The sequence below is a fragment of the Alnus glutinosa genome, chromosome 11 (assembly GCF_958979055.1).
Source record: "Alnus glutinosa chromosome 11, dhAlnGlut1.1, whole genome shotgun sequence".
In the NCBI taxonomy this organism is placed as follows: domain Eukaryota; kingdom Viridiplantae; phylum Streptophyta; class Magnoliopsida; order Fagales; family Betulaceae; genus Alnus; species Alnus glutinosa.
The window spans coordinates 8,062,738-8,088,247 of NC_084896.1; the positions used below are offsets into that span (position 1 = coordinate 8,062,738).

A 25,510-nucleotide genomic window follows, 5' to 3' on the forward strand; every position below is an offset into this window, starting at 1 on the left:
AAAATACTCGAGACCCGGTACAAAAAACTAGAGGTAAAACGATTATTGCTTTTAACCTTAATCATAACCATAATCGCCTTCTATTTTTAAAACTGCAATTGCTCTTCTTTATGCAGTTAACGGTTATTTAAAGATATAACCGCTTTTAAGTTTGAGCTAATTAAGTGTTTTGTCTTTGTTTTTCATTTTTTTAGGCCGGATGTATGGTGTCTTGTAAAACTATATATGAAACGACGTCGGTTAGCAAACGATTATGAACCGCCTGCCTTTTTACCTCTAACTAAACCGCTACTCGTCAAAAGATTCTAGAAACATGATCTTTGATGACCGAACGTCTAATCCTAAGCAGTAAATTAGCATTGATATATAGATACGTCTGAGCCTGAGGCGCTCATCAAATCACCAGCTAATTGAATAGTCATAATTGATTAAAATGCAAGAGGTGGCTGCATCGTGAGGGTGATGTTTGAGTTTGTGATTTGGACATTTTTCTAAGTAATATGAAGAAGAAGAAGAAGAGCACAAAAGCAAAGTTAGATACGCCGCACTTAGAAAACATTGTAAAATGGTATAGAAAATTAATTTTTCAAATACTCGTGTAGAATATGCATGCGCTCGATCTTAACTTCTTCTGTAATGGCGCAATTACAACCATTTTACTATTTTATCCTTTTCTCTTATTTGACTTTTCAAAATGGTGGGCGGGCTAGCTAGCTCTATAAATAATTAATTATATATAATTTGTTAATTTACATGGCACTAATCCACCAATGATGATTGATGACGCTTAGTCGGCATATATATTTGCATATAATCATCCGATTTTATCCAACGAAAAGTATTTTTTATATCCATTTAAAACATGTGTCTCATTTTATTATACGTCTTTCCTAAGACTTTCTCATGTCAATTAACTGCATATATATATATATATATATACACCTCACATTTGTTGTTTAAAATACAGCACCAAATTCATAACTATTTTCATCCTTTCGTAAGCGTAAGCCGTAGAGTAGAGGTGGCAATTCGTGTTCATATTAGGTTTATGTTAAACGGGTCAAACTCCTTAATTCTAATTCACTTATTTCATTTGAAATTTGTATCAAGTTCGCAAGTCGTGTAAAAAATTGACAACTTAAATGTTGCGTGTCGGATTCGAGGCATGTATGAGTGTAAGACTATATATGTTAATTGTAACCTGATCCATTTAATTAAACCGGTTAGATCCTCTTTAATCTTAATCCGGTCGTTAATTGTGTTGAATTCGTGAGTAGTGTCAAAAATTTGTCTTAACACTAACTAATGTCATAATTGCTTACCCTTTCCGGATAACTCCGGTATGTACTCGGCTACGCCTACAAATAATTAAGGAATTAATGTACCACGTGGGATATATAAAAATAGGGCGTTAATATAAGAAAAGATGTAGATTTTGGTTCAACTTTTCAAGATTCGTCGTCTCAACAATATCTGAAACACTGACCAGGATCTCTTTAGTCTGAACTGATTTGGTCGCTATCCGGCCCGTTGAAATAAATTCCGGCTGTCTTAGCATTAAATATTATGACACATGAATAGTAAATTTGATATGGGAATGGGGGTTTATCATTTATGGTTTGTTTGTTAAAAGTTAAAAAAAGAGAGAGAAATCATAGAAGGTAACTTGAAGGGGGAAGAGATTCGGTTGATAATGGATGTTGTTGCTCGGAGTTGGTCCGACGACTGGAGCTAGAAATTAACCAGACATTAATTTGCTTGAAGATCGATGTCGTGGGACGTCGTTAATGGTTACTTGTTGTCTTGTATAATGTATGTATTGTTTTTATTTATGTCAAACTACCTTTCAATTTCCATCATTGAAGAGCAGTAATAAATGTGTAAATTATTGCAGGTTTTTGTCTGCTTAAACATTATTATTATTATTATTTAAAATCATCGTTTTTTTCTATTTTTTTTTTTTCAAAAAATAAAAAATAAAGGAAAACCTATAATCTAAGTTTTTATATCCAATAAAATTGTCAGAAAAGTTCATAGAATTCACTCTTTCTTTCTAAGAGATTTTTAATTTCAAATGGAAAATACATTACTCTACACCCTTTTACAAACTTACACATGCAATTTAGAATTATCATTTGCGACACTTTAAACTATCGTTTAATTGTAAAAAAGAACCTCCTCATTAGTGGTTGGTATGATGATATTAAAACGAACAGAAAACAATGCACGTGAAATAGACTCTGCATATTTTGAACTTAAAATGTTCAGAGCAGTAAGGTTAGATCTTTAATCTTTTATTTGTTGTATTGAATCTATTGATTACTGTTAGAATATAATATAATGATTTATATTTCCTAGTTTAGGTTGATTTATGTTTTTTTTATATAAGTCAATTTAGGTTTACTTGTATAGTCAATTTATTCAACTATAAATAAAGACTTATGTATTGTAAACAAAAAGTTATTGAGCACAATATAGCTCTTTGAGCTTTAACCTGTAGACATAGGTCATAGACTGAACCACATAAATTATATTTATTTTCTCTCTCTTGCTTTCGTTATTATTTTACTTTTATTCTATTTTAAATTTATACATAAATCTACACATTGGTGGTTCATTATATACCCTCAGGATTGGACTATAAAACATTTTGGCAAGGCTATTCCATGAAAATAAACAATAATCACTATATACAATTCAGTAACAACTAAAATTTACCTCATACTAATTTAAATTCAACATTTATATTTTACTTCTTGTTTGGCTCCAAGCCTCCAAGGTCTTTTCTTCTTCTTCTTCTTCTTCTTTTTTAATTGAATAAGAAAAAAGGTTACAATGGATGATCATTTCCACTTCTGATGCAAAAGGAAAAAAAAAGTAAACGATCATTGTTGTGAGTTTTAAATAATACTCGCAAGCACACGAATCGTTCGCAATATAGTGTGTGCAAGTGTGAGGTCGAATCCACAGGGAAATGGTCAAACATTAGTGTCTTGTTTAATCAACCTCATTTTAACCTAGTTCAAAGAGTTTGAGGGTTAAACATGCACAAAAAATACTAAGTAAAGAGGAAGAAATGAAATATGTAAAAAGGGACTAAGGCTAAGGAATTCACCAAACCATCTCCAACAACTCACACTCTTAGTTTTCACTTGAACATCCAAAGAACATTAAGCTTAGGGTGTCATTCAAGTCTCTTAACCATCAACCTTAGAACCATTAAATGAATCCAACTCAAAGATAAATCACAAAGAATACTCATTTGAAATCAAATTATCAATTGTATCCATTCAAAGAATAAATCACAATGGATATCATCTTTCAAACCGATAAAACAATGTATCCATCGATTGAAACACATTAAATGTCCTATTTCAACCACTAACCACATTCATTGCAAAAGATAAAGCATTAAATGAATGGAACTTGAATAACATAATGATATAGCATTAAATGTGCAAGTAGGACTACAAGAGTGTGAGTGTCATCAATGGAGAGGTTTCATCATCAACCTTAGTTGAGAGTTTTAGCCTCCCATGACTAAGAACACCACAAAAACTTAAAGAACAAACATGAAAATTGAAGAAAAACTTTACAAAGACAAATGTCTAAAGAAAAGAGCTACTGAAATAAACTACAAAATGCACGAAATTAAACATATCTACTGCTCTCAGAACTCTCTCCAACAAGGAGGCATGGCTATGGCTTTATAGAAGGAAATTAGGGTTAGAAACCCATGTAAAATGACTTCTCTAACCCCCTCTAGGATTCCTCTCTTGCTAGAGACAACCAAGGTCACGAAACCAGCGTGTTCTGCTGCGAAAATTAGAGGGAGAACTGCTTTTTGTCATGGAGAAGCTCCTGATTGGGTGTTCTGGCGCGCTTCTGCAAAAGTAAGTTCTGGAAAATTTCGATCGATCGACTTCGGGCAAAATTTCAATCGATCGACTTTTCAAGACTTCCAAATTTCCAAGCATTTTCACATAAAATTTTGCCATTCCTCTCTCATTGACCTATAAAACACAAAAACACAAAAACTAACAAAAACATCAGAAAATAGCAAGGCTAAAGGTCTAACTAATGTAAATCAAGGGGTCCAAATATACAATATTTGGTACTCATCAATCATATTAATGAAAAATTGGTGGACTCCCCAATAGTAGCTAGATCAAAACCAAACTAAAATAGCGCTAAAATAATTACAAAGTTTAGGAAATAGATCAAACAAATTACTCGGTCCTCGGTCCTGTGAAAGGGCCGCGCAAAGCGGATTGAAAAGCTAAAGGAGAGCAAATTAGGACAAACCTTTCTGCACCCCCACTTGGAAACAACTACATCCACCAGAAGATGACTGAAGCAGTAAACGCATTGTTAAAGTCTGAAAGTCAGACTGCAAATAAGAGATGGACCAACACATATTCAAATACAGTAGTTTCCTTTAAAGGAAAACAATAACCTAAGTAACATAAAAAAAAAACAATAGCAAAAATAACAACACAGCTCCGGTTGAAAATATGGGCTAGGAGTGGCCAGTGGGGATGTGTGAAGACCACGTGCCACTACTAGAAGACCTCTCTCTAGCGGTGATCGTAGGGGGTGGGGGAAGGATGGAGGGAGAAACGTGACGGTATCAACAACTGTAGGGTTTATTTTGTGTTCAATAAGGGATTTTCCCAGTTTGGCAAGTATCTGGTTATTAGGCAAGTATTCGTTATTTATTTTTGTGTTCAATAAGGGATTTTCCCAGTTTGGCAAGTATTGGGTTATTAGGCAAGTATCTGTTATTTTTATGTCAAATTCAATAAGGGGGGCGGCTAATAGTAAAATGTGTGGGCAGCAAGTAAGTCCATTAGGGTAAGATGAGGGTTTTATTCTAATCCTATTTAATTCCCTTGTTGTATTCGGTTGAGGACAGATTATGATAGAATAAAAAATATGTTGTTGTTTTCTTGAGATGCGATTTCTCTTCTTTTTGGTGGTGAGGCGCTGCTAATACCAGTGAGACTCTGATTCAACCTATCATCTTTGTTATTTTGGTGAAATTTTAAATTAACGTAAATTTATTTTTATTCATGTTATTTTTCTATTCTCTGCTGCGTCAAAACGTGGTGACCACGAGCCGAAAAGGGAGAGAAACTCCTAGCGCGTGCATGCCACGCTATGATGCGTGGACATCAGGAGAGTTCGCGGCAAGCATCGGTGGAAGCAGAAGACGCCGGCAAACCCACTAGAGAGGCGTGTGTCGTGCAAAAGTTGACGGAAGAGCGTAGATCTAGATCCATAAATTTCGACTAAAAAACCTAACCAAAAGTCACAGAAGACACAATGGAGGAAGGAGATGATCAACGAGCACTGTGTTGAAGGGAAGGAAAGCAAGTAAAATACTTCAAATGAGGTAGATAAAGGTATAGCAAGCTCCAACAGGATAAAGGCCTCAGCAGAGGTGTTAATTGAGCGAAGAAAGAGAACGAGAGAATTAGAAAAATGAGAAGAGGAGGAAGGTGATTCCTTCCTTCCATGGTGTTTGGGCGGAAGGAGGTTTCAGATAAAAGAGTTCTAGTGAGAAGGAGGAGCGTCTTATATGTATGAAAAAAAAAAAAAAACATTTGGAACTAAGTGTTTGGCTTTGGCTAAGGTCATAAATCTATGAAGAAAGTATACATTTGTGGCAGTTATTACGAATTGGAAGCTTTGCTGAGATTCTTTCTTGGATAGTAATTGCAATGCTATAAGGCCTAATTACCTAATAAATGAAACACTTGAGTAAATTTCACAAAATCAAGAAATGAAAATGACTTTTGTCTGGTGAATGATTGTTCCCTTCTGTGGCGACGTCATGTACTTCAAACAGCCTATCTTAGAGAATGAAACAACTTTGAGAAAAATTTTCTACTCGATGAGCCATAATAATTTTAAATCCAGTTTGGTATAACTAACTAATTATATCGACCACGTTCAGGAAGACTTTGAGCTCCATGTTACTTGTAACATCTATCAAGGTCAACTCCTTTTACTCTTGGTTTGCTCGGGTGAATTTTCTTGAAAAAGTGTTTGGCGCACTTGGCTTTTTAAGGGCGGCCTTTTATACGAGGTTAGCGGCTCTTTGTAAGATCTTTACCCTGAATAATCTCAAAAAGCTACATGCTATTGTGATAAATAGATGTTATATGTGCAAAAAGACTGTTCGTGAATCACTCCTTCATTGCGACATGACTTTTGTTTTCTGGAGTACTCTCTTCGGTTGTTTTTTAAGATGTCTTGAGTTATGCTCAGACAAATTATCGACTTGCTTGTTTTTTGATAGTCCTCTGGAAGGCCAATGAGTTCTACGATGTGAAAAGTAACGCACATTTGCCTCTTTTTAATGTTTACGAAGGGAAATGAACAATAAAAGCTTCGAAAATTTGAAAGGTACCATTCAGAAATTTTATCCTCATTTTACCATATGTTTTATTTTTGGATTACGGCTTATATGCACCATTTGTTGTTTAGTTTTGATGACTTGCTCACTTTTCTTGTTCTACTTAGGTGTTTCCTATATATAGTCCCCATTGAGTAAAGGAACGCCTTACGTTTTTAATGAAAAAGAACATATATCATTCTCGTCAATAATCCAAGAGCTGATTTTTCACTGCTCACATCATCTCAATTGTATACTAACCGTATAACAGTTTACTAAATAGCATTACTCTTATTCTTTTATTAAGAAGAAATTAGATCAAAATAAAACCTCTAACAATCACAGGCAAGGGATACGACGACGTCGAAAGGGCCTTGGCGGGGAAGGCAAGAGTGAAAGCCCCCGACACTTGGGAACCGACTAGAGCATACGAATGGCAATTAGATGAATTTCTGAATAGCATATTTTTCCCTTTTCCACAAATTTCTCACTAGTTAAAGCTCAGAAGCAGACAGAAATGAATCTATCATTATCCATAAAAATGAATTAATTTTATGAAATGTGTAGTTAAGAGATGCAGTACATCTATGAGCTCTAAATCACCAATATTCAGTTTAAAGATCCTCACGTTTATGAACTGGTGTGCTCTCAAGCTGATTAATCAAACGAATAATACCATAAACACAATGATTTTCGAAAGCCTCACTCTTCTACTGATTTATGAGCCAGTAGGTGTTCAAAGTCATTCAACACTTCTCTCCCATTGAGTTTAATTCTGAACTCTTTCCCCAACAAAAGAAAAAAAAAAAATATTGAATCCATCAAGACATCCTTCCACCAAGACCCATAGTAAATAAAGTATTAGTACAATTTTAAAACATGACCAAGATATCAAAATTTAATCCAGCTACAGGAAGTGCAGCTAAAGCCATCCTAATTGTCTTTGGTTACTAAATTATAAAGCCACTCCTGTAGTTCAGAATACCTGCTGTTGGTAATAGCTACAACTTCTCAGGATTCAGGAAGCTCCATGAACTGCAGCTGTAGCATACATGCCTAGACCCTGAGTCTGTGGCACAGCATATCCGTACCCACCATAGCCTTGCCCTCTGTTATGCCCCCCATTCCACTGGTTACCGGAATCTGCTCTCCACTGCCAAGTCCCATTGAATTTAAGAAATCAGATGAGAAGGATGAACTGGTGAGAGGAACATTGACAGAAAAATAAAAAAAAAAAAAAAAGGAGCGGGAGGTGGTGCATCTGCTCTAGGTTTTATTGGTGGTTTCCAGCATGTTAACAAGTCACTCAAAACAAAGCTTATTCCAAAACTAGAAGAGAAATGGAACTACAAAAATTTCAACAAAACCAGGGTATAGAATTTGAAAAAGCTTCGGGTGCAGAAAAGAATAAGCATCAACAACTTATGATATAACTCAACTGAGAGAAATCACTCTTTGAACAAAATTAAGCAAGATTACCTGCTTGCTTGCTGGACTCCGGCCCCAAGAAAGACGAACCGTTTGCTTGCCAATGACTGTCCCATTCAAACTTTGTATCGCATCCTCAGCACTTTTTCTATGATCAGAGACAACAGCAGGGAATCATTACAAGGAATTGGTGAAGACTTAATATAGTGATGTTGTCATCTACATTCAAAGATCCTTATGAACTCCTTCAATCTTGTACATAAACTTGAGTATACTTACTCCTTAGTATATTCCCAGAACAACATAATGTGAAAAAAATTAATTAAGATAATTGACTTGATATTGGAAGGCTTTGTTTGATAACACTTTTTCCTTCTCCCTTTTGATTTCTCTTTTCAAAAGAAATACATTAGCAAACAGCTCAATATACAAAACACTCAAAACTATTTTCGCCTAATCACTTTTTCAAACAAAAAACAAAAAGCACCTTCTAAAAGCATTAACAAACAGATTTGTTATTATTCAATTCCAAAGACAAACTAAAAGACAAAAGCACCTGTTAGCAAATTGCCCAATTCCACACCCTTTCTCAACTGGTATTTTCACTGAGACCATCTCAGCTCAATATATAAAACACTCAAAAATATTTTCGCCTGATCACTTTTTCAAACAAAAAACAAAAAGCACCTTCTAAAAGCATTAACAAACAGATTTTTTATTATTCAATTCCAAAAACAAACTAAAAGACGAGCACCTGTTAGCAAATTGCACAAATCCACATCCTTTCCCAACTGGTATTTTCACCGAGACAATCTCACCAAATTGGGAAAATGGCTGCCTGAGATCTTCATCACTGGCATCAGAGTCTAGCCCTCCAACAAATATCTATAATAAAACATGGGTTAGTGATATACAAATATGGTTCAAGATAGTTCACACAGAAGTGTCTGAAATGGACTCACAGTTGTGTTATTTGAGTCACCATCAGATTGGGAACCTTGGGTGATGGCGCCATTTGATGCATGGCCACCAGCCAACACCAAAGCTATTTAATGCAACAAATCAAAATCCAATTTGAGAGTCAGATATGAAGCACATTATATTTTAATGATAATCTTATCAAGTTACAGTAGTAACTAAATCAGCAGATATGATGGCAAGAAGCAAGAAAACACACACAAAAAAAAAAAAAAAAAAACAAAACAAAACAAAAAAAAAAAAAAAAAAAAAAAGCACATGTTCATCTAGGGAGAGAACCGTTGACGTATATAACGCAACATTGACACATCTGAGGAAAGTAAAAGTAGCTGCGACAAAGTAATAAACATGAAGATATTCACGTGTAAGAAGTATGAAATAATACTATTGACCACCTTTGGAACACAATCTTAATTTGTACATGACAGGTCTAGTAGTTAGCTATAAATGATTTCACAAATATTATTGATGCCCCTTTGACTGAACAAGAAAAATTCAGCACTTACCATTTTTAGTAGCAGATGAGAATATTTCTCTAGATACTACTCTAGTAATAGATATTGGATAAGCCACAACCAATTTGTTTGATTATTTGTAGGAATAGGTTAGCATACAAGAAATAATTCCATAAAGAACAGGTAAAACAAATAAAAAACAAGGTATGAGGGCTTAAAAAATAAGATTATGAAGGCATTTGAATCCAAACTTAAATAAGTATCCATATGAATTTATAAATATAGAAGAGCCAATGAGCTGTAACTCCAAAGACACCTCCTCCCTCGATAAGAACAGGACGGAGGGTTAGGTTACTAATGAGGGCATCTGAACAATCTAAGAAAAATGCTAGCTACATCTGTACTATTACTCTAAAAGAACTAGTCAAGTTAAATGGAGTTCTCTAAAATCACTTATAAAGCTCAGTCTCACATAGTAAAAAACCAATGAGACTTAACATCCATAGGTACCTTTACAATCACCCACTAAATATGGGCAATTTATTTTCCCAATGTGAGGTTAACTTTCTAAGGTGTCACAATCTCCTCCACTCAAATCTCTAACTTCCTCATTAGGGTTCATGTCATGTAGTGCTCTAGCACCATATAATGTTACTAGATTGCTCTAATACTATTTGTAACGACCAAAGAAAAATAGTAGCCACATATGCACTATATTCCGAAATGGCTACTCAAGTTGCAATAAGAGCTTCTTCGAATCACTTATAAAGCTCAATCTCACCTAATAAGGAACCATTGTAGAACTTAGCATTTATAAATACCTTAACAATCCACCAACTCAATGTAGGCAATTCATTTTCCCAATGAGGGACTAGCTTTTTGAGGTGTCACAATGCCACTTACGAATATATAACAGCAGCTAAATCATTTGAGAAATGACGATTGGTGGTCAAGAACTAACTTATTTGCTCAAAGTGGAGAACCATCAAGGTATATTTTTTCCACCTTAAAGCAATAGTAATAGTAGTAGCAGTATTATCTCTTGTTGTTGCAATAAGTGATACAGCAAGAGAAGATAAGCTATCAATAAATAAAGGATGCTATGAGTACCAAAGGATGGAATTGGCGACATCTTGAAACCTTCTCACAAGTGATACTGTCAGCATTGGAAAAAAAACAATCAGGGCCACACAAATTACAATCATAAGATTTTCAGCCAATTGGGTAGGACTGAGTTTGGAAGCTGATTCATGTGGCTGATGCTAATCAGTTATGAAGGGTTTATTGAGTTGAGTGAGTTGTGTTGTGGAAGGGGACCAAGAGGAAGTAAGAGAACAAAGATCAGGTGGCAGCCATCAAGTCTAAATAAAATATTAAGTAAAAAAGATGATAATGATGACAAAACTCGGGATCCTTTCCGATCCACTCTTGTGACTCTCATCTACAACCACCTTGTGCTTGCCCCATGTCACATAATAACAGCAAACGTTTATGGAACAAAAGACAACCTAGCATGTACTTTCTTAAAAATAGGAAGGGTATGAACAAGTTTAAAAGCAGGAGCAGCTGAAGTAAGGCAAAAAAAAAAAAAAAAACCAAGCTTGGTCGTTTCTCTCCTTTTTCACTGTTTGAACCATTTTAAAAGGGAGGGAGGAGAGAGGTCACAATAATGCAAACAAGAACATTAACAACATACACACTATTGAAAGAGAAGATGGACAATGAGTTGACAAGAAAATGATGAGAAGGTACCATAGTAAGAAACATTGACACCATCAACAACCAACGTCAATTTCCGACCAGGACATAAAGGCTTAAAAGCTTAGACTTTACAAGCACTAGTTTCAGATGGGGGGGTTTACAAGATACCTTGTGAAGAGTACTGTTGTTGATATCCAGATGATTTCTTGGGGGTTGCAACACCTATGCGCATGGGCCTACTTGAACAATACATGCCATTCATTTCAGTAATAGCCCTTGCCCTCTCATTTTCATCACCAAACCTAACAAACCCATAACCTTTTGAACGGCCAGTGTTTGAATCAATAACCACTTTCGCTCCTTTAACAGATGGATATCTACTAGCAAAGGTCTCCTGCAACATGCCATCAGTGACATCTGCAGCCAAATCCCCTACAAATATTGATAGATCAGAAGCAACATCTGATCTTTTATCACCGGTACTAAAGGTCGCCCAATTTAGCCGAAAGGGCTGCTCTGTATTTGGCATCACAGCACCATTATAGGTCTGCAAGACTTTCTCAGCAGTTGCATGGGAATAGAACTCGACAAATCCATACCCCTCTGACTGAGCAGTTTGCTTATTGCGTATAACCTTTACTAATGAGACCTGCAGATTTTTTGCAACACAAAAAGTCAGAAAGCAAGGGCATCATGGGAGGTGATGGAAAGTCATCTCATTCAAATTAAAGAAGGAGAGAGAGAGAGAGAGAGAGAGAGAGAAGTGACACTAGAGACAATTAAATCAACAGCTTGTAACAACATAATGCACATAATAAGAAGTCAAGTAAACATATTAATGCAAATCATACTCGGATGCAATTAAGCTATTTGGAAGCAACCTCATCAAGAAAATACAAATTTAAGGCTAAGTTCTAAAATCATGTGAGCATATTTCAAGATGCATGGAATAAATTTAGTTGCCAGAAATCATAAAGAACTAATAGCCACTTAAATTCTGAGTCACTATGAACATGATGGTGGCCATTAGTTAACACATTGTCACATAACCATCTAAGCAAAAGCTGAATAGAGATCAGGTTTACATTTGATCCATCAATCAAGGGGAAGTGCTGCTCATAAAAAAAACTGTTGTAAGAAATCCAACAAATTCCAACAGTAGGGATATAATGGAGGCGTTAGGCCCTTGGGAGCATTGGTAGATGACGTGTTCTCTTACAGGTGGTACAATCAAAGCTGAACCAGACAACCTTGTGCACCAATACATACAAAACAGATTTCACTCGAGACATTTGATAAAGAAGCCAATTCAATATGATAAGACCTGAATAAATGCTACCTTAGGTTACATTTGGTACACGGAATGACTATTCTATTAAAAAAAAAATGGGGAATAGCTTTTATTAGGAATCGAATAATGTACAATAGAATAGCATTGGGTTAAGAGTATATGATAAGTATCTAACACTTTGAATAGTCATTCTAATTCCCTCATGGGTCATGAGAATGGCTATTCCAATGCTATTTCATTCCACATTCTTCTATTTTCAATAAAAACTATTTCTTTTTCCTAATGGAATAGCAGATCATTGCTCATTAAAATGTCTTAAGGTACAACTATGACAAGGGCTAGTGCGCAAATTGAGAATCACAAACTATCCAATTCTCTCTTCACTGACAGAAAGTGGCAAAGCGGACAGGTTTTCAAATAACCTCCTCTCTCTTCATTCCTAAATTTAGCAGCACTATACTGGGTGAAATTCCAGATATCAAATAGTAGAAGATACAAGCATAACAATAATGAAAATATGAGATACACTAGATCATGATTTCCATATCCCATCGCAATCTTCTGTGCTAGGTTTCAATACGATTTGAATCCTACAAGAATAAAAAGCAAACCTTTATCGTCCACAACACAAACTCCGCTTATCCACTTCCAAAAATACTATAATCATTTTAAATATCCAATCAACCTAAAATTTTTTTTTTTTTTTTGATAAGTCAATCAACCTAAAATTCACAACATTATTTAGCATTAAAACACCAATAAGCTACAAACTAAACCACAATTGGAGCTTTCAGCCGTAATACACAGGTGCACAGAGATAGATATAGAAGAGTGGGGGTCAAACCTCGCCGGTGTGTGCAAAACAGTTGTGGAGGTAGGTCTCGTCCATCCAATGGTGGAGGTCGCCGATCCAGATCGTCTTGGCCTCGTCGGTGGAGGCCATCTGCAGCTGTTGATGCTGCTGCTGCTTCTGATGCTGATGCTGTACCTGAGCTTGCTGCTGATATTGATGAGCATGAGGATGGGGATGAGGATGAGCATACGGCATGTAGTTGTACATCATCATCTGCTGCTGCTGCTGCTGCATCATGGCCATCGCCGCCGCGGGGTACTGCATGGCCATCCATTGCTGCTGCTGCTGCGACTGCATCCACTGCTGCTGCTGCTGCGGTTGCGGCTGCGGCTGCTGCTGCTGCGTGTTCACATCACCGCCGTTCGTTTGCTGCGCCATGCTCTCTGCTCAGTTCTAATTTCGTGTGGCCTGGTTACTCTCTCCCTCTGTTTCTCTCTCCTAGGGTTTTAGATGCGCGAGAGAGAGAGGGGGAGGGATGGAGGGAGAGCGAGAGAGAGAAGAGAGGGAGAGAAAGGGGTTGAAAATGGTTTACCGTGGGGTTTAAAAGGAGGCGGCGGATCTGGGTGGTAGACAGTAGAGAGACCCTCGGTTGCAACGTCAGTGACACGATTGCCGTTCGTGAGCGTGTGGGACCCGCTCTTGGTGAGGCCCACCGACGTGTTGGACGGTGTAGATGCAATCATGGTGCAACTTGCATTCGCGGTGGACTTTTTAAAATTGAACTCTTCTGGGTGGCCAGGAGGGTTATGTGGTAGGGTTGCGACTCTCAGAAGGGTTATATAGTAGTAATGATTATCCCTCCTAATTGGAGCTATTAACAATAATTTAAGGTAACCGACTCTAACTGTATAAGCTTTTACTTCTATTTAGCAGAAAAAAAATATAAAAAAACAAAAAAAACAAAAAAAAAACTTGTACATCTCTACTTGAGTAATGGTCTTCCTCTTCGTTTCATTCCTATTTTATTAGATTGATGTCACATTTTTTATTAGTTTCTAAAAATTTTATTCTTTTTAATAATGGTTAATCTAAAGGCTGATAATCATTGACTCATCATCTTATGATACATTGCTACCCTAAGACACAATTTTTGACCATCTTTACCCACGAGACAATTTTTACTTTCTTTTTTTTTTTTTTTAGAAAAAAATAAAAATAAAAATAAACCCTAAAGCTAACTAAATGTCCACCTTGCCACATGGGCAAGATGATTAAGAATTGTATCTTGAGGTGACAAAAGATCATATCTTATAGTAGGTAGCATTCACTTCACATTCATTTATGAGCATCCATGTCACATTAGTTGATATAATGTGTTTTAAGCAGTTTTACACTTTTATTTTTTTGTGACTAATATTATAAACCGGGGTGGAACTACCTTGGAGTTCTATCCCCCCCAAAATATAATAAACCTCTAAATTTTTTTTTAAAAAAAAATTCTTAAATTCTATATATATATATTTTTTCTTTTTATGAGTTCGACCCCCCAAAATTAATTTCTTACCCTTAAAGATTTCTATTTTTTTGTTTCGTCACCTCTCATCTCAAATCTTGGTTCCGCCCCTAATTTTAAGCCTTTTAAAACACATCATATCACCAATGTTACATTGGTGTGATAAATGGGTGTAAAAAATAGTAATATTATTATTTTTTTTTTAGGTTAGAAATATTGAAATATTACTCAATATGTGAGTGTGACTAGCAATATTGAAGTATTTTGAATTTTTATAGATATAAATAGTATAATGTTATATACCACACTATTATTTCACTACGTTGACCCGTACTTACAATCTACCCCTAGATCAATCTTTGTTAAAAATAATAATAATAATAATAATAATAATAAATTCATAATATCATGTCAGTAAATTGGTATGATATATAACATTACTTTGATTTGTAGGCCGGCTAAAAATTATTCTCTTATTAAAAGGAAAAAAAAGAAAAAAAATGGTCTTGACTTCATCTACCGAGATGGCATATGTCTTTTCCATGAAGGTATTTATCTCAGTTTGTGCAGATTAAAATTATAATTTGAGGAAAAATATCAATAAAGAGGTCGGAAATGACAAGAGTAGGCCATCCGTTTTTCATATGAATACTTATCTCTGGTTTTAAAAATGATTTTGAGCAAAAAACCTTTTTAAAAAATAAATAAAAAAAAATATTCTTAAACTATTAATAACTAATTTAAAATACAAAATACCTTTGAAATATGTATCACACAAAAACGTCAAAAATTATTTTCAAATTAAAATTTTAAAAATACGTTTTTAAAATTATATAGAGCGATGATGATTCATCTTTATGACTTGTGATAATCGGTGGACATACCCAAAAATAACTTTAAAGATATGCACTTCTTCAACTTTGAATGAGTTTAATAGATCGATTGAACCGGTCAAGTCCGAATGGACAAGCGCACAAACACCAAAAAAACATTGTATATATGGTATCCTGACGTATACTATCTGGACTCTTAACGAAGTGAGGGCTACAGAATCAAATCAATTATCTCCTAGACCTCTTTTTTAACCAACCAAGTGTGAGAAAACACTCAATAAAAAAGAAGAAAAGTAGCTCGTTCACGAGATATACACCATTCTAGCCACCGAAATCTTGCAGAACACCTTTCTTTTTCTATTCAAATTCAATCCGTTTAGAATTTGGTTTGCAATCAATTTATTCTTCAATGATCAAAACATTTGACGATGGTAGTATAATACCATACACTGATGGATGATGGACGACAGTTATGCCCATAGGTCCCATTTAGCTTCTCTTTGTTTTGTTTTGTTTTCTTTTTTTTTTTTTTCTGAAAAAAAAAAAAAAAAAACTTTTTTCTGACCGATTGATCGCATTTAACTGTATCGAACGGTTCACAATATTGCAGTAGATACATAAAGAGTGGGGTGCCCCTCAGATCAGTTCTTTCCTGAATCGGAAACCTCTGACCGTTCAACAAGCACATGATTCATCTTCACAAATCAAAGATTCACATTCAACAAGAAAAAAACAACAAACGCTTGTGATTCATGTGGTCCTCTCAAAGCATGGTCGCTTTGACCCTACTTGTCGAGTTTACCGGTCAACGTCGCCGTTTTGAACTTTGACTGCACATTTACGCGGTTTTTTTCTATTATTCCAAAATTAAAAGCAAAAGGTTTTCCCACTTAACAAATTTCTTTTCATCCATTAAACTAATGTGTTCAAGATATATATATATATATATATATATATAATCACATTAGTTTAAAAAATTAAATTAAAAAAAAAAAAAAATCTTTCAAACCCAATTAAGAAGTAACAGAGATTACCCTTAAAAAGAAAAATAAAAAACCCAAAGACTTTTTCTTTTCTTTTCTTTTCTTTTCTTTTAAATGTCCAATTCAACACCCACATGGAATTGAATCGGTCAACCCAAACACAGACTTTACCAGCTAGATTATACTAAATATAATAATAGACTAAAATTGCCTAAAATAATAATAAAAAAATACTTTAAACACTCTGCGTCAGCCGGTGTAAAATGCATGCGAAAAGTGTTTGGCAAGTTATTTTCGATGATGTAATTGAAGCCCTCAAAGAAATGAAGAGAAATCATCCTTCAACTCATTGTACAGACAGTTAGATCATATGAAATGATACTAGTACTATATTGCTTTGCCTTCAAATATGGTCTGCCTGTCTTTCTCTGGTTTTAAGTTTTAACACCTACACTGCAAATAACAATTATGACTTGCATTGCTTACCTGGAAAAGTAAAAACAAATTATCACTTGCAACCAAATAACATGTAACTTTCTTCAAAAACAGGCCCGTCACGGTGCAGCCTAGTGGTCAGAGAACGGTCTTAAGATAAGCCGTAGACTTGAACATCCTGAGTTTGATTCCGCACTAAGAGTTTTCCTAAATCACCTAATACACGGTTTCAAAGGATGAGGTCGTATATCCGGAGTTCACTCCCCAGAGATGGGTTCGGAAGGCCCTTCAAGACCTGCCTTGGTGAGGTTCGGTGTCATAAAAATAAATAAATAAATAAAAAATGTAACTTTCTTCAAAACTTCCTAAGAGAATCCCATATTAGATTGTCCTCAATCATTCATATCTCTAATCTACCAAATTTAGCCAACCCTCAAGTAGATATATAGACCCAAAAATTTTCCTTGGTGAAACTGCATTTTTCATTCTTGATCAGCTCAAAGTTCATACAAAAAGGAACGGTAAAAAGAAAAGAATCAATAAAATATTAGTTGGGAAGGGAAAAAAAAAGAAGAAGAAGCTGAAAGCAAAACGCAAGTGCCACGGCCAAAATTTCAACAGGGTGGTGTCCTGTTGGATCCCTGTGGCAAAAAAGAAAAGGGTTAAAGAACGGAGCATCCTATATACATCACCAGTGCTTTACTTTCAATAGTCTGCATGGAGGAAACTTTCATAATGAGTTCCCTTGAGCGTCTTTTCGACATCAACCCAATTCTCTATCTGATTAGATAGAGAACCTTTGTGTATCTTCACCTGACGACTCTTTAACTCCCTATGTGGAACCTTCAGGAAATCTTGAAGGTCCATCAATATCTGCAAACACATAAAACTATGCTACTTTAAAGAGTTACTTCTACTCTCTTCATTTTGTTTTTTATTTTTATGTTTTTCTATTGTGGGGGCAGGGCGGAGGGCAAATATCGAACCTGATTTTGAAGGCATACAGTGCACATATCACAAACAGTTAAAGAAAAGCGGCTTTGTGTTCAATTAGCTGAACTTACAGTGTGGTTTTTAACTACGTCCTCATAGTATAGAATGATGTGCCGGGTGCTCTTAAAATACTCCAAAGCTTTGGCAGTTGTCTCTTCCACTTGCTTCAGATTTGGAATCAGTAATGTTGCATTGAGTATAGGCTTGTACTTTGCAAGTATCTCTGCCTGAAACCATTTGAAAAGGCTTACATATGAAATCACTTGGTAAAAAATTAAAAAACAGTTGGTGTTGAAAATCTTATTAGAAAGTGAGAGAGACCTCATGGGGTGAATGCACATGAGACTTGTGCGTTCCATTTAATAGCTTCGCATCTCGATCGTACAAATTTGCCTGTACTGAAATCATCCTACGCAGAAGATTCCTTCGGAAGAGAAATATAACCGAAACTCCCCGAGTATTAAAGTACTCTACTATTTCTGCATGATGTTGCATCAGACCCTGCAATAATATAACAATGTAACTCTATGGTAAAACAGAAGAATAATATTGCGTACATTCTTGCCAGCTTAAAGTAGGAAATGCCAACCAGGCCAACTGTTAGTAAGTACAAATAAGCTCAGCCAGTATAGCACAACACAGAAACGCATACACATCCATACACCCCAAAAGAAAACAAACACATTGGAAACTTTATTCTCAAGTTATGGTTCTGAATTAGCTCTTACACCCAACTACTTCGAGCCCACAAGATCTGGAATATTACCAACTTGTTTCAGAGATTTTGATTCACTCACACGAGAGAGAAGCTACTCCAATTGTCCAAACTTTATTCCCTAGTAAAAATGCACGTAATGAATTTTTAATCCATGACCTTACCCTTTACCCTATATATACAAGGGAAGGAGGTGTAGTTTGAGCCAAAACTCATTGGCTCTTTCCCACATTTCATTGCTTACCAGTTTTCTCCTGCTCAATAGGAATTAGGAAAGAAGGAAATACTTGAGAAGGAAAAGAATCAAAAGGGCTTTTCATTTGGTATTTGGAAGAAAATATGAAGAGAAAAGGTCCATTCACTTGCCAGAAAGAGCAAGAAAAATGTAAATGGAACACAATTTGTTTGACTTTTGCAGAAGTTATGATATTACCAAGGAAAAACAACAGGAAACATTCAATTCAAATCTCGTGGGCACCACTAACGCCAATCACTAGCCCTGGTGTTTAAGTATACTTCATGATGCACAGATACTGCATCATCTATAACAGACCAAGAGAACATTTTTCTCATCACAGAAACAGATCAGAATGTCATAACATATTGAACTGTTTGTTTGCAAAACCAACATCTCACTATGGAGAATCTAAAATAGACAAAAAAAAGGCAAAAATTAAGTTATTACAAATAAGCATTTGTACAAATAGAACAATTGGGAACCTGAATGTAGCCAGAAAAGTGGGCTCCTTTTGAAATTATAACTATAGCAGATGCATTTGTTGACAGATGTTCAGTCATCATGCTCATTTATTTTCGATTTATGGGATGGTATTTATTTCCTGAAACAAGCCGTTTTAGATATTTTTGTCAAGACAAGACTAAGATACATTCAGATGACGTGAATCTTAGTCTAAGCATGCATCATTACTAAAGAAAGAACCTATATCTACATTGATCACTCCAAAAATTAAAATACCCATGAAAATAACTTAAACAACAAAAAAAACCCATGTCTATCACTAATCCGAGAAAATTTAACCCTTTGAGACAACGCGTTGCAGGATGCTAGTAAATTCTCATATTAGCTAAGCTGAAGGCTAACTTACAAGTTAAAACAGGTACTTCAACTCCACTTGAAGGAGGTTGTTGGTACGCAATGCTGGGTTGTGCTACTGACTATTCCCCCCCCCCCGCCTTCCCTTCTTTTTCCCCACCAATAGGAGATTTCATCATTTACTCTGTTAGCTAGTGACTATATGCCTGAAAGGTTTCCACCTCTAATCTAAAAATAGCTTCATCAAGAGAAATTACACATGAGGTACTTGCCACCTATTTGTAGTTCTATTCATCACTGTAAAATGCCTCTTCGACAAATAATGACACTTCTTTTCAACCAATAATAACCTTAGATCTAAGTCTGCATCCTTCTTGACCAATTTAAATCGTTAATCCATTCGAGCAGATACTCCACTTGTTTGAATGTATCATAGTTTTTGTGACCAAACACTCACTCTACACCCCAATGCTGACACCAAGACAGGCAAAGATATTAGAACATGAACTTATCAAGTTTTCTCCTTTACTACCACTATTCAGAAGTAACACCACTTATCCTACTTCATTTAGCACCTTAAAATGTTGGGAACACTTTTTTTCTTCAGATTTTCTTTCATCGAAAAATCAATGTTTTGGAATAATGGTAGTGTAATAAACAATATAAGATACAGTACCCTTATCATATTTTGGACCTCAATGACCATCTAGTGAGTTGGTGAGCAACTGATCTTTCTTTTCAATGAACCCTCTAGGACGATGCATTTGTTTTGTCATGCTTATTCGGCAAATGAGCTAAAAGTAAGATTAAGCGAGAAACTTTATGTATCGTGACAGAGAAGAGATGAGTTCCATATAAAGACCAAACAAACATAGATGCATGCTATGGCCCCTCAACCGGGAAAAAAAAATAGTGCACATCTAAATTGCAGAAAGTATAAATAAATGAAAATTTATGGGATGGCAGTCACCTGATTAAGCATCCACTTTAAGCCAACTGCGGCTGTACACTCATTCTTTGAGGCACTATTGAGCCAGTCGAGATTATAAATTTTGTCCAAAGTCTCAACGATTGTTGAAATATTACTTCTCCTAACTTTAACAGAGAAAATCTCACCATTAGAGCTTATGTTAGTATGATTGTTTAACAATGTCTCAAACCATCCACTCCCAGATCTCTGCATTGACAAAATGGCAAAATACCGCACGGGATTACATGCACATTCATCCCTACAGACAAACAAAAAGCCCATCACTGAACTGTAATTAAAACCGAAGACAAAATTAAAACTAGCAATTACCTGCTATAAGTTTTTGGTTTAGGGTAGTGCACGTAAGGAATTTCCCATGGTTCGATATATGGTTCTGGACACGGCTTTTGGATCAATGGGATATTCAGAAATCCGACCTTGCTGTGTGTGCTAATTTGCTTCACACAAATTGAGCATATATACACGCCACAGACCATCGCAAAGACCAAGACAATCATCCTCAACGCCAATGGAGATTTCTTGGGTACCTTTATGACAAAAATATCCTGTAATTAATTGATTACTAACGTCAAAAGGCTTGTTCACACCCCAAAAATTAAAGGTACGGAAATGGACAAAATTGGCCAGACAAAATCTTAAAATTGGATAATCCCACCTGATTGAGCTACCCAGATGTTAAACAAGGGTTCATCACAAGAATATATGATATGGGTCTGAATGAAATACGCCTAGGATCTATAATCCAACTTGAATGGGCTATAATAAAGGCTCAATTTTTTTTTTATAGAAGACAAATATTATATGCATTAATGCGAGTCGACATTTCTTGTATCAATCTCAATATACTCTTCAAAAAAAGGGAATCTGGGTTTGCTTCAGCTTGAATGTATTGACAAAAGCAAAGCCAACAACACAGGAAATAAAATTTAAAAAAACGAAAGAAAAAAGAAAAAGAAAAGAAGTGTTATTATTCAACACGCGGATCCGACAGTTCAAATGTTACCCATTAAAAAATAACCAGAACACAAGGAATCTTAAACCCCGAAACCTATAATCACTAAAGTAATCTAAAAAAACAAAACCCACATGCAATTCAAGAAAATCACAGAGGTACAAGACCTAAATATCATAACGAAGTTTGTGTAAGGCTTCGAAGAGACAACAAGTATCACGGACCTTGTTGAAGGAACAGAGATCGTCGGCCATTGTTTTGAAGCTCAAAAAGGAAGCTGAAGAAAAGGCATTGGCAGTCTGGCAGATACTTTCTCAATTTCTTTCCCTTTGGTTTTCTTTTCCGTTCTCCCTCATTTTAGCTCCTCAATCAAAACCCCAAAAATAATAATAAAAAAAAAAATGGATAGAGAGGTTTGATGGGTTCGAGCTTTTTCTCGTGAAGAACAATATGATTAGATGCTTCGACCGTTGCACGCTCTCTCTCTCTCTCTCTCTTCTCTGCTTTGGCTTTTGTTTTTCCTTTTCGTTCAGATTGTGCGCAATCTAAGCATAAGTGTACGGCTCGAACCCACACGAGGAAGAAAATGAAACACTGGAAACAGGCCGCTGAACGGCATCGTTCTGGGTTCGTTATTCTACGTCCACTGTCAACATTCCCCCCCCACTTAAAACGGCATGACGTTAACGGATTATTTGGAAAGTTTAATGGCTTTAATTATTGCCTTATTGGCGTGACAAAGGTTTGTTTAGTTACCGACCCATGCCATGTGTCATGTGTCATTGTGTGCTTGATTGTGCTTTTATTTTTTTATTTTTATCTTTGCGTAGAAAACAATCATCCATCCCCATTACTTGATTACCCAAAGTCAACATTTTTTAAAGTTGTAGCAACGGTTTTTTTTTTTTTTTAAAAAAAAGAAAGCATTAATTTCTTTCAACCCTTAAAAAAAAAAAATATAAAAATTGAAAAAACTTCACTTACCACCTCTGATCTTTCGTTACTTTTATAATCATACTCTTAAACTTTAAAAATTGTCAATTTAGTATATTCATTTTTCAATATTTTTCAATTTCATCCGTCCGTTAGGATTTTTCATTAAATCCGGTCGAAATTCTCAAAATACCACATATACATATATATAATATTTCAAGATTCAAGCATATAAGCATATGTATTTTTGTAAAATTCGCTAAATCGTAATTAACGCATAAACCCTAATATATATATATATATATAATTTCAAAATTCAAGTATGGGTGTTTTTGTAAATTCTATTAAATCCTAACTAACGCCTATATCCTTGCAATTTTTTCTCTTTCCGTTAAATCCTAACTAATGCCTACATCCTTGCAATTTTTTTCTTCTTTTTTTATTTCCTAAAAAAAAAATAGTATTATAGGAATTTTGATACCCCTCCAATAGGATCTAACGAAAAATTATAAAGGGGTAAAATTGAAAAAACAAAAATAAAATATGAATACACTAAATTGATATTTTTTAAAGTTTAAGGGTATGATTACAACAATGATGAAAAATTAAAAGCGGTAAGTAAAGTTTTTTGAAAAAAATAAAAATATATAGATATATGAGGCATTAGGTGAAGGAATTATTATTTATTCTAAACGTCCTTTAATTATTGTTTTCAAACTTTACAAAAAGTCACTTCTTGAATTGAACAGGATATATATATTTTCATGTATATCTTTAAGTTGATTGGACTTTAGCGGTTGAAATGGAAAAGTAATGGACATCATGTATGTAATCCCCCCTTCTCGATTCTTTGAATGTCTTCTATAATCTATTTTTTCATTACCTAATTGATTATGTAAAGCTAGTCTAATTGGATCGTGTATGGCACGTAGTTGTTTAGGATGCAAAGACTTCTTTCTTTCTTTTTTTTCCTACTAACTCAACTTATTAAAAACATATATTTTTCATGATTGATGTATTTATATAAACCATCATAAATTATAGTCCTGTCCTATCACTCACTTTCATCCATAATAGTTGAATTTTTATAACACTTACATTATTTAATAAATTAAGGAGTACCTTTATAATAGATAAAAGGTTAAATCCTCGCATGTACTCGTAGTTACGCCAAGAATTAAATAGTTGTCTCGATTTTAAAAAGTGTGATGGATAGTACGTCTTCAATGAAAAAATTTAATTGATACTTTCGTATGAATTCTGTACATTTTTTTAACGGCAATTCACGTCACTCCGCTTAAAATGCTAACACTTGTCTCAAATCTTACGTGGCGGTATATCACAAATGATACTCATGCTTTTACTACCACGTAGGACGAAAATATTATTAAAAAATCACATTTTTTATTAAAAAAAAATTAGGAGAAAAATATTGGGAGTGGTCGACTAGTCCCATTTTGGCCAACGGGTGGCTCAAGCCACCCCTATGGCCAGCCAAGAGGTGGCCAAACCACCCTCAATGTCAAAATGGGGGTGGCCAAAACCACCCCTAACTACCTTGGGGTGGCTCAGCCACCCTCGTTTGGCCTAGAGTTGGGTTCAACTACCTTAAACTGGGTAGTCTCGGGGTGGCTCAGCCAACCCCAAAGGCCAACCCTTAAAAAAAAAAAAAAAATTGCTTTGGCCTTATGTGAGTGACCAAACCAATATTTTGGCCTTGGGGTGATTTGGCCTAACCTCATTCTAGCTATGCCACCTTCATTTTAGCCTTGGGGTCGTTTGACCACTCCCTGACTAGTCATAGGGGGTAGCTCAAGCCACTTTTTGGCCAAAATGGAAGTGGTATTCTCCTCTTATTATTATTTTTTTAAAATTAAAAAAAAAAGTAATTATTTTAAATTTTATTAGTCTTACGTGGCAGTAAAAGCATGTGTATCATCTATAATAAACTGCCACGTTGGATTTTTCGAGACAGGTATTTGCATTTTAAGCGGAATGACATGGAATGTCGTTAAAAAAATAAATGGAATCCAGACAAAAGTATTAACTAGATTTTTTCATTAACTATAGGTACCATCAAAGACGCTTTTGAAATCAATACGACTATTTGATTCTGAGCGTAACAATGTATACCAGTAAAGTATTTAACCTTATACATTATAGGGATAAGAGATGTGTTATTTTTATATCACTTTAATTTACATCAATTCTACATCAAAATACATAGGGCGTGAGATTCATGCACGTGAGTTCCATTATCACTCGGAAAAATCATACATGATAATGCAAACAAAGAGAAAATCTGACACTTTTTTGTTTTCTTGTTTTTTTATAACTAGAAGAATCCTATATGCAATTATGCATGACTCACCGATTAGATGTGGTACCTTGCTGCTGACACACAGACAGACCTCAAACACTTGGAACGACCCCTCACCTTCAAACACCAGCTAAATCACAAGTTTTTTTTCTTTTTATTTGTTTGCTATAGCCTATAGGGACTCAATCTAGACCTTCCAACTTGCAATGTGGTCTCTCAGACCAATCTATCAACACCATCGAGGAATTAAGTCTAACACTTCTTCCCACTGTGTTATTTATTGTTCAAATATAACAAAATATAATACTCATTTGACTCTATTAATTCATATTAAAAAAAAATAAAGGAAATTTTTTACTTATTATCCTGATATTTTATAATTTTTGCAATCATTTTTCAAAATTTAAAAAGTATTAATTCAATATCACAATCTTTTAATTTTTTACAATGACAATCCTTCCGTCCGAATTCGTGGTTAAATTAAATGGTTGACGAGTAAAATATCTATTATGCCCCTAAGATGTTTATAAAATTACAAAAATATTTAATAATTAAAAATTATTTTTTTAAAAAAAACATACAAAATGTGACCTACCAGCGGGTGAGTGGGTCACATTATTCCAAATTGTTTTTTAGAAGGAAGGGTATTTTGAAAATTTTGTTTTTTCTATTAAGATTTAACGTTGAAATTAGATAGGAAGGTTGATATTATAAAAAATTGAAAAATGGTAAACCTAAATTA

General features: G+C 35.0%; 2 protein-coding genes and 1 long non-coding RNA gene across 5 annotated transcripts; all 3 read right to left on the reverse strand.

Annotated features, from left to right (window-relative positions):
• Positions 1-7,090: 7,090 nt before the first annotated feature.
• On the reverse strand, positions 7,091-13,632 carry LOC133881420 (polyadenylate-binding protein RBP47). Its single transcript, XM_062320355.1, has 6 exons — positions 13,098-13,632; positions 11,131-11,611; positions 8,791-8,873; positions 8,583-8,713; positions 7,880-7,976; positions 7,091-7,553 (listed from the first exon to the last, which is right to left on the reverse strand). Exons 1-6 carry the CDS (start codon positions 13,482-13,484, stop codon positions 7,419-7,421), a joined length of 1,314 nt encoding a protein of 437 aa, XP_062176339.1. The 5' UTR covers positions 13,485-13,632; the 3' UTR covers positions 7,091-7,418.
• On the reverse strand, positions 12,662-13,099 carry LOC133881421 (uncharacterized). The gene is made up of 2 exons (XR_009902507.1): positions 12,976-13,099; positions 12,662-12,938 (listed from the first exon to the last, which is right to left on the reverse strand). It is a non-coding gene; the product is annotated as an uncharacterized LOC133881421 (long non-coding RNA).
• Positions 13,633-17,268: 3,636 nt separating the features above from the next.
• On the reverse strand, positions 17,269-22,148 carry LOC133880937 (uncharacterized). 3 transcript variants are annotated; one of them, XM_062319905.1, is made up of 6 exons: positions 21,740-22,145; positions 20,873-21,090; positions 20,543-20,801; positions 18,125-18,304; positions 17,875-18,030; positions 17,269-17,683 (listed from the first exon to the last, which is right to left on the reverse strand). In XM_062319905.1, the coding sequence occupies exons 1-6, from the start codon at positions 21,767-21,769 to the stop codon at positions 17,516-17,518; spliced, it is 1,011 nt and encodes a 336-aa protein (XP_062175889.1). In that variant the 5' UTR covers positions 21,770-22,145; the 3' UTR covers positions 17,269-17,515. The 3 variants fall into 3 exon arrangements, with proteins under 3 accessions (XP_062175889.1, XP_062175888.1, XP_062175890.1); XM_062319904.1 differs by having other exon boundaries at positions 20,873-21,108; XM_062319906.1 differs by having other exon boundaries at positions 17,511-17,699; positions 20,873-21,108; positions 21,740-22,148.
• Positions 22,149-25,510: the final 3,362 nt, after the last annotated feature.

Excerpts from the sequence above, each read along its gene's own strand:
- LOC133881420 (XM_062320355.1), bottom strand. The coding sequence starts at position 13,484 with ATGGCGCAGCAAACGAACGGCGGTGATGTGAACACGCAGCAGCAGCAG. Across the intron at positions 11,612-13,097 it reads GTTTTGCACACACCGGCGAG|GTCTCATTAGTAAAGGTTAT; the intron begins GTTTGACCCCCA and ends AAAAATCTGCAG. Across the intron at positions 8,714-8,790 it reads GTGACTCAAATAACACAACT|ATATTTGTTGGAGGGCTAGA; the intron begins GTGAGTCCATTT and ends GTTTTATTATAG.
- LOC133880937 (XM_062319904.1), bottom strand. The coding sequence starts at position 21,769 with ATGGCCGACGATCTCTGTTCCTTCAACAAG. Across the intron at positions 21,109-21,739 it reads ATCTCTGTTCCTTCAACAAG|GATATTTTTGTCATAAAGGT; the intron begins GTCCGTGATACT and ends AATTAATTACAG. Across the intron at positions 20,802-20,872 it reads AAACCAAAAACTTATAGCAG|GGATGAATGTGCATGTAATC; the intron begins GTAATTGCTAGT and ends GTTTGTCTGTAG.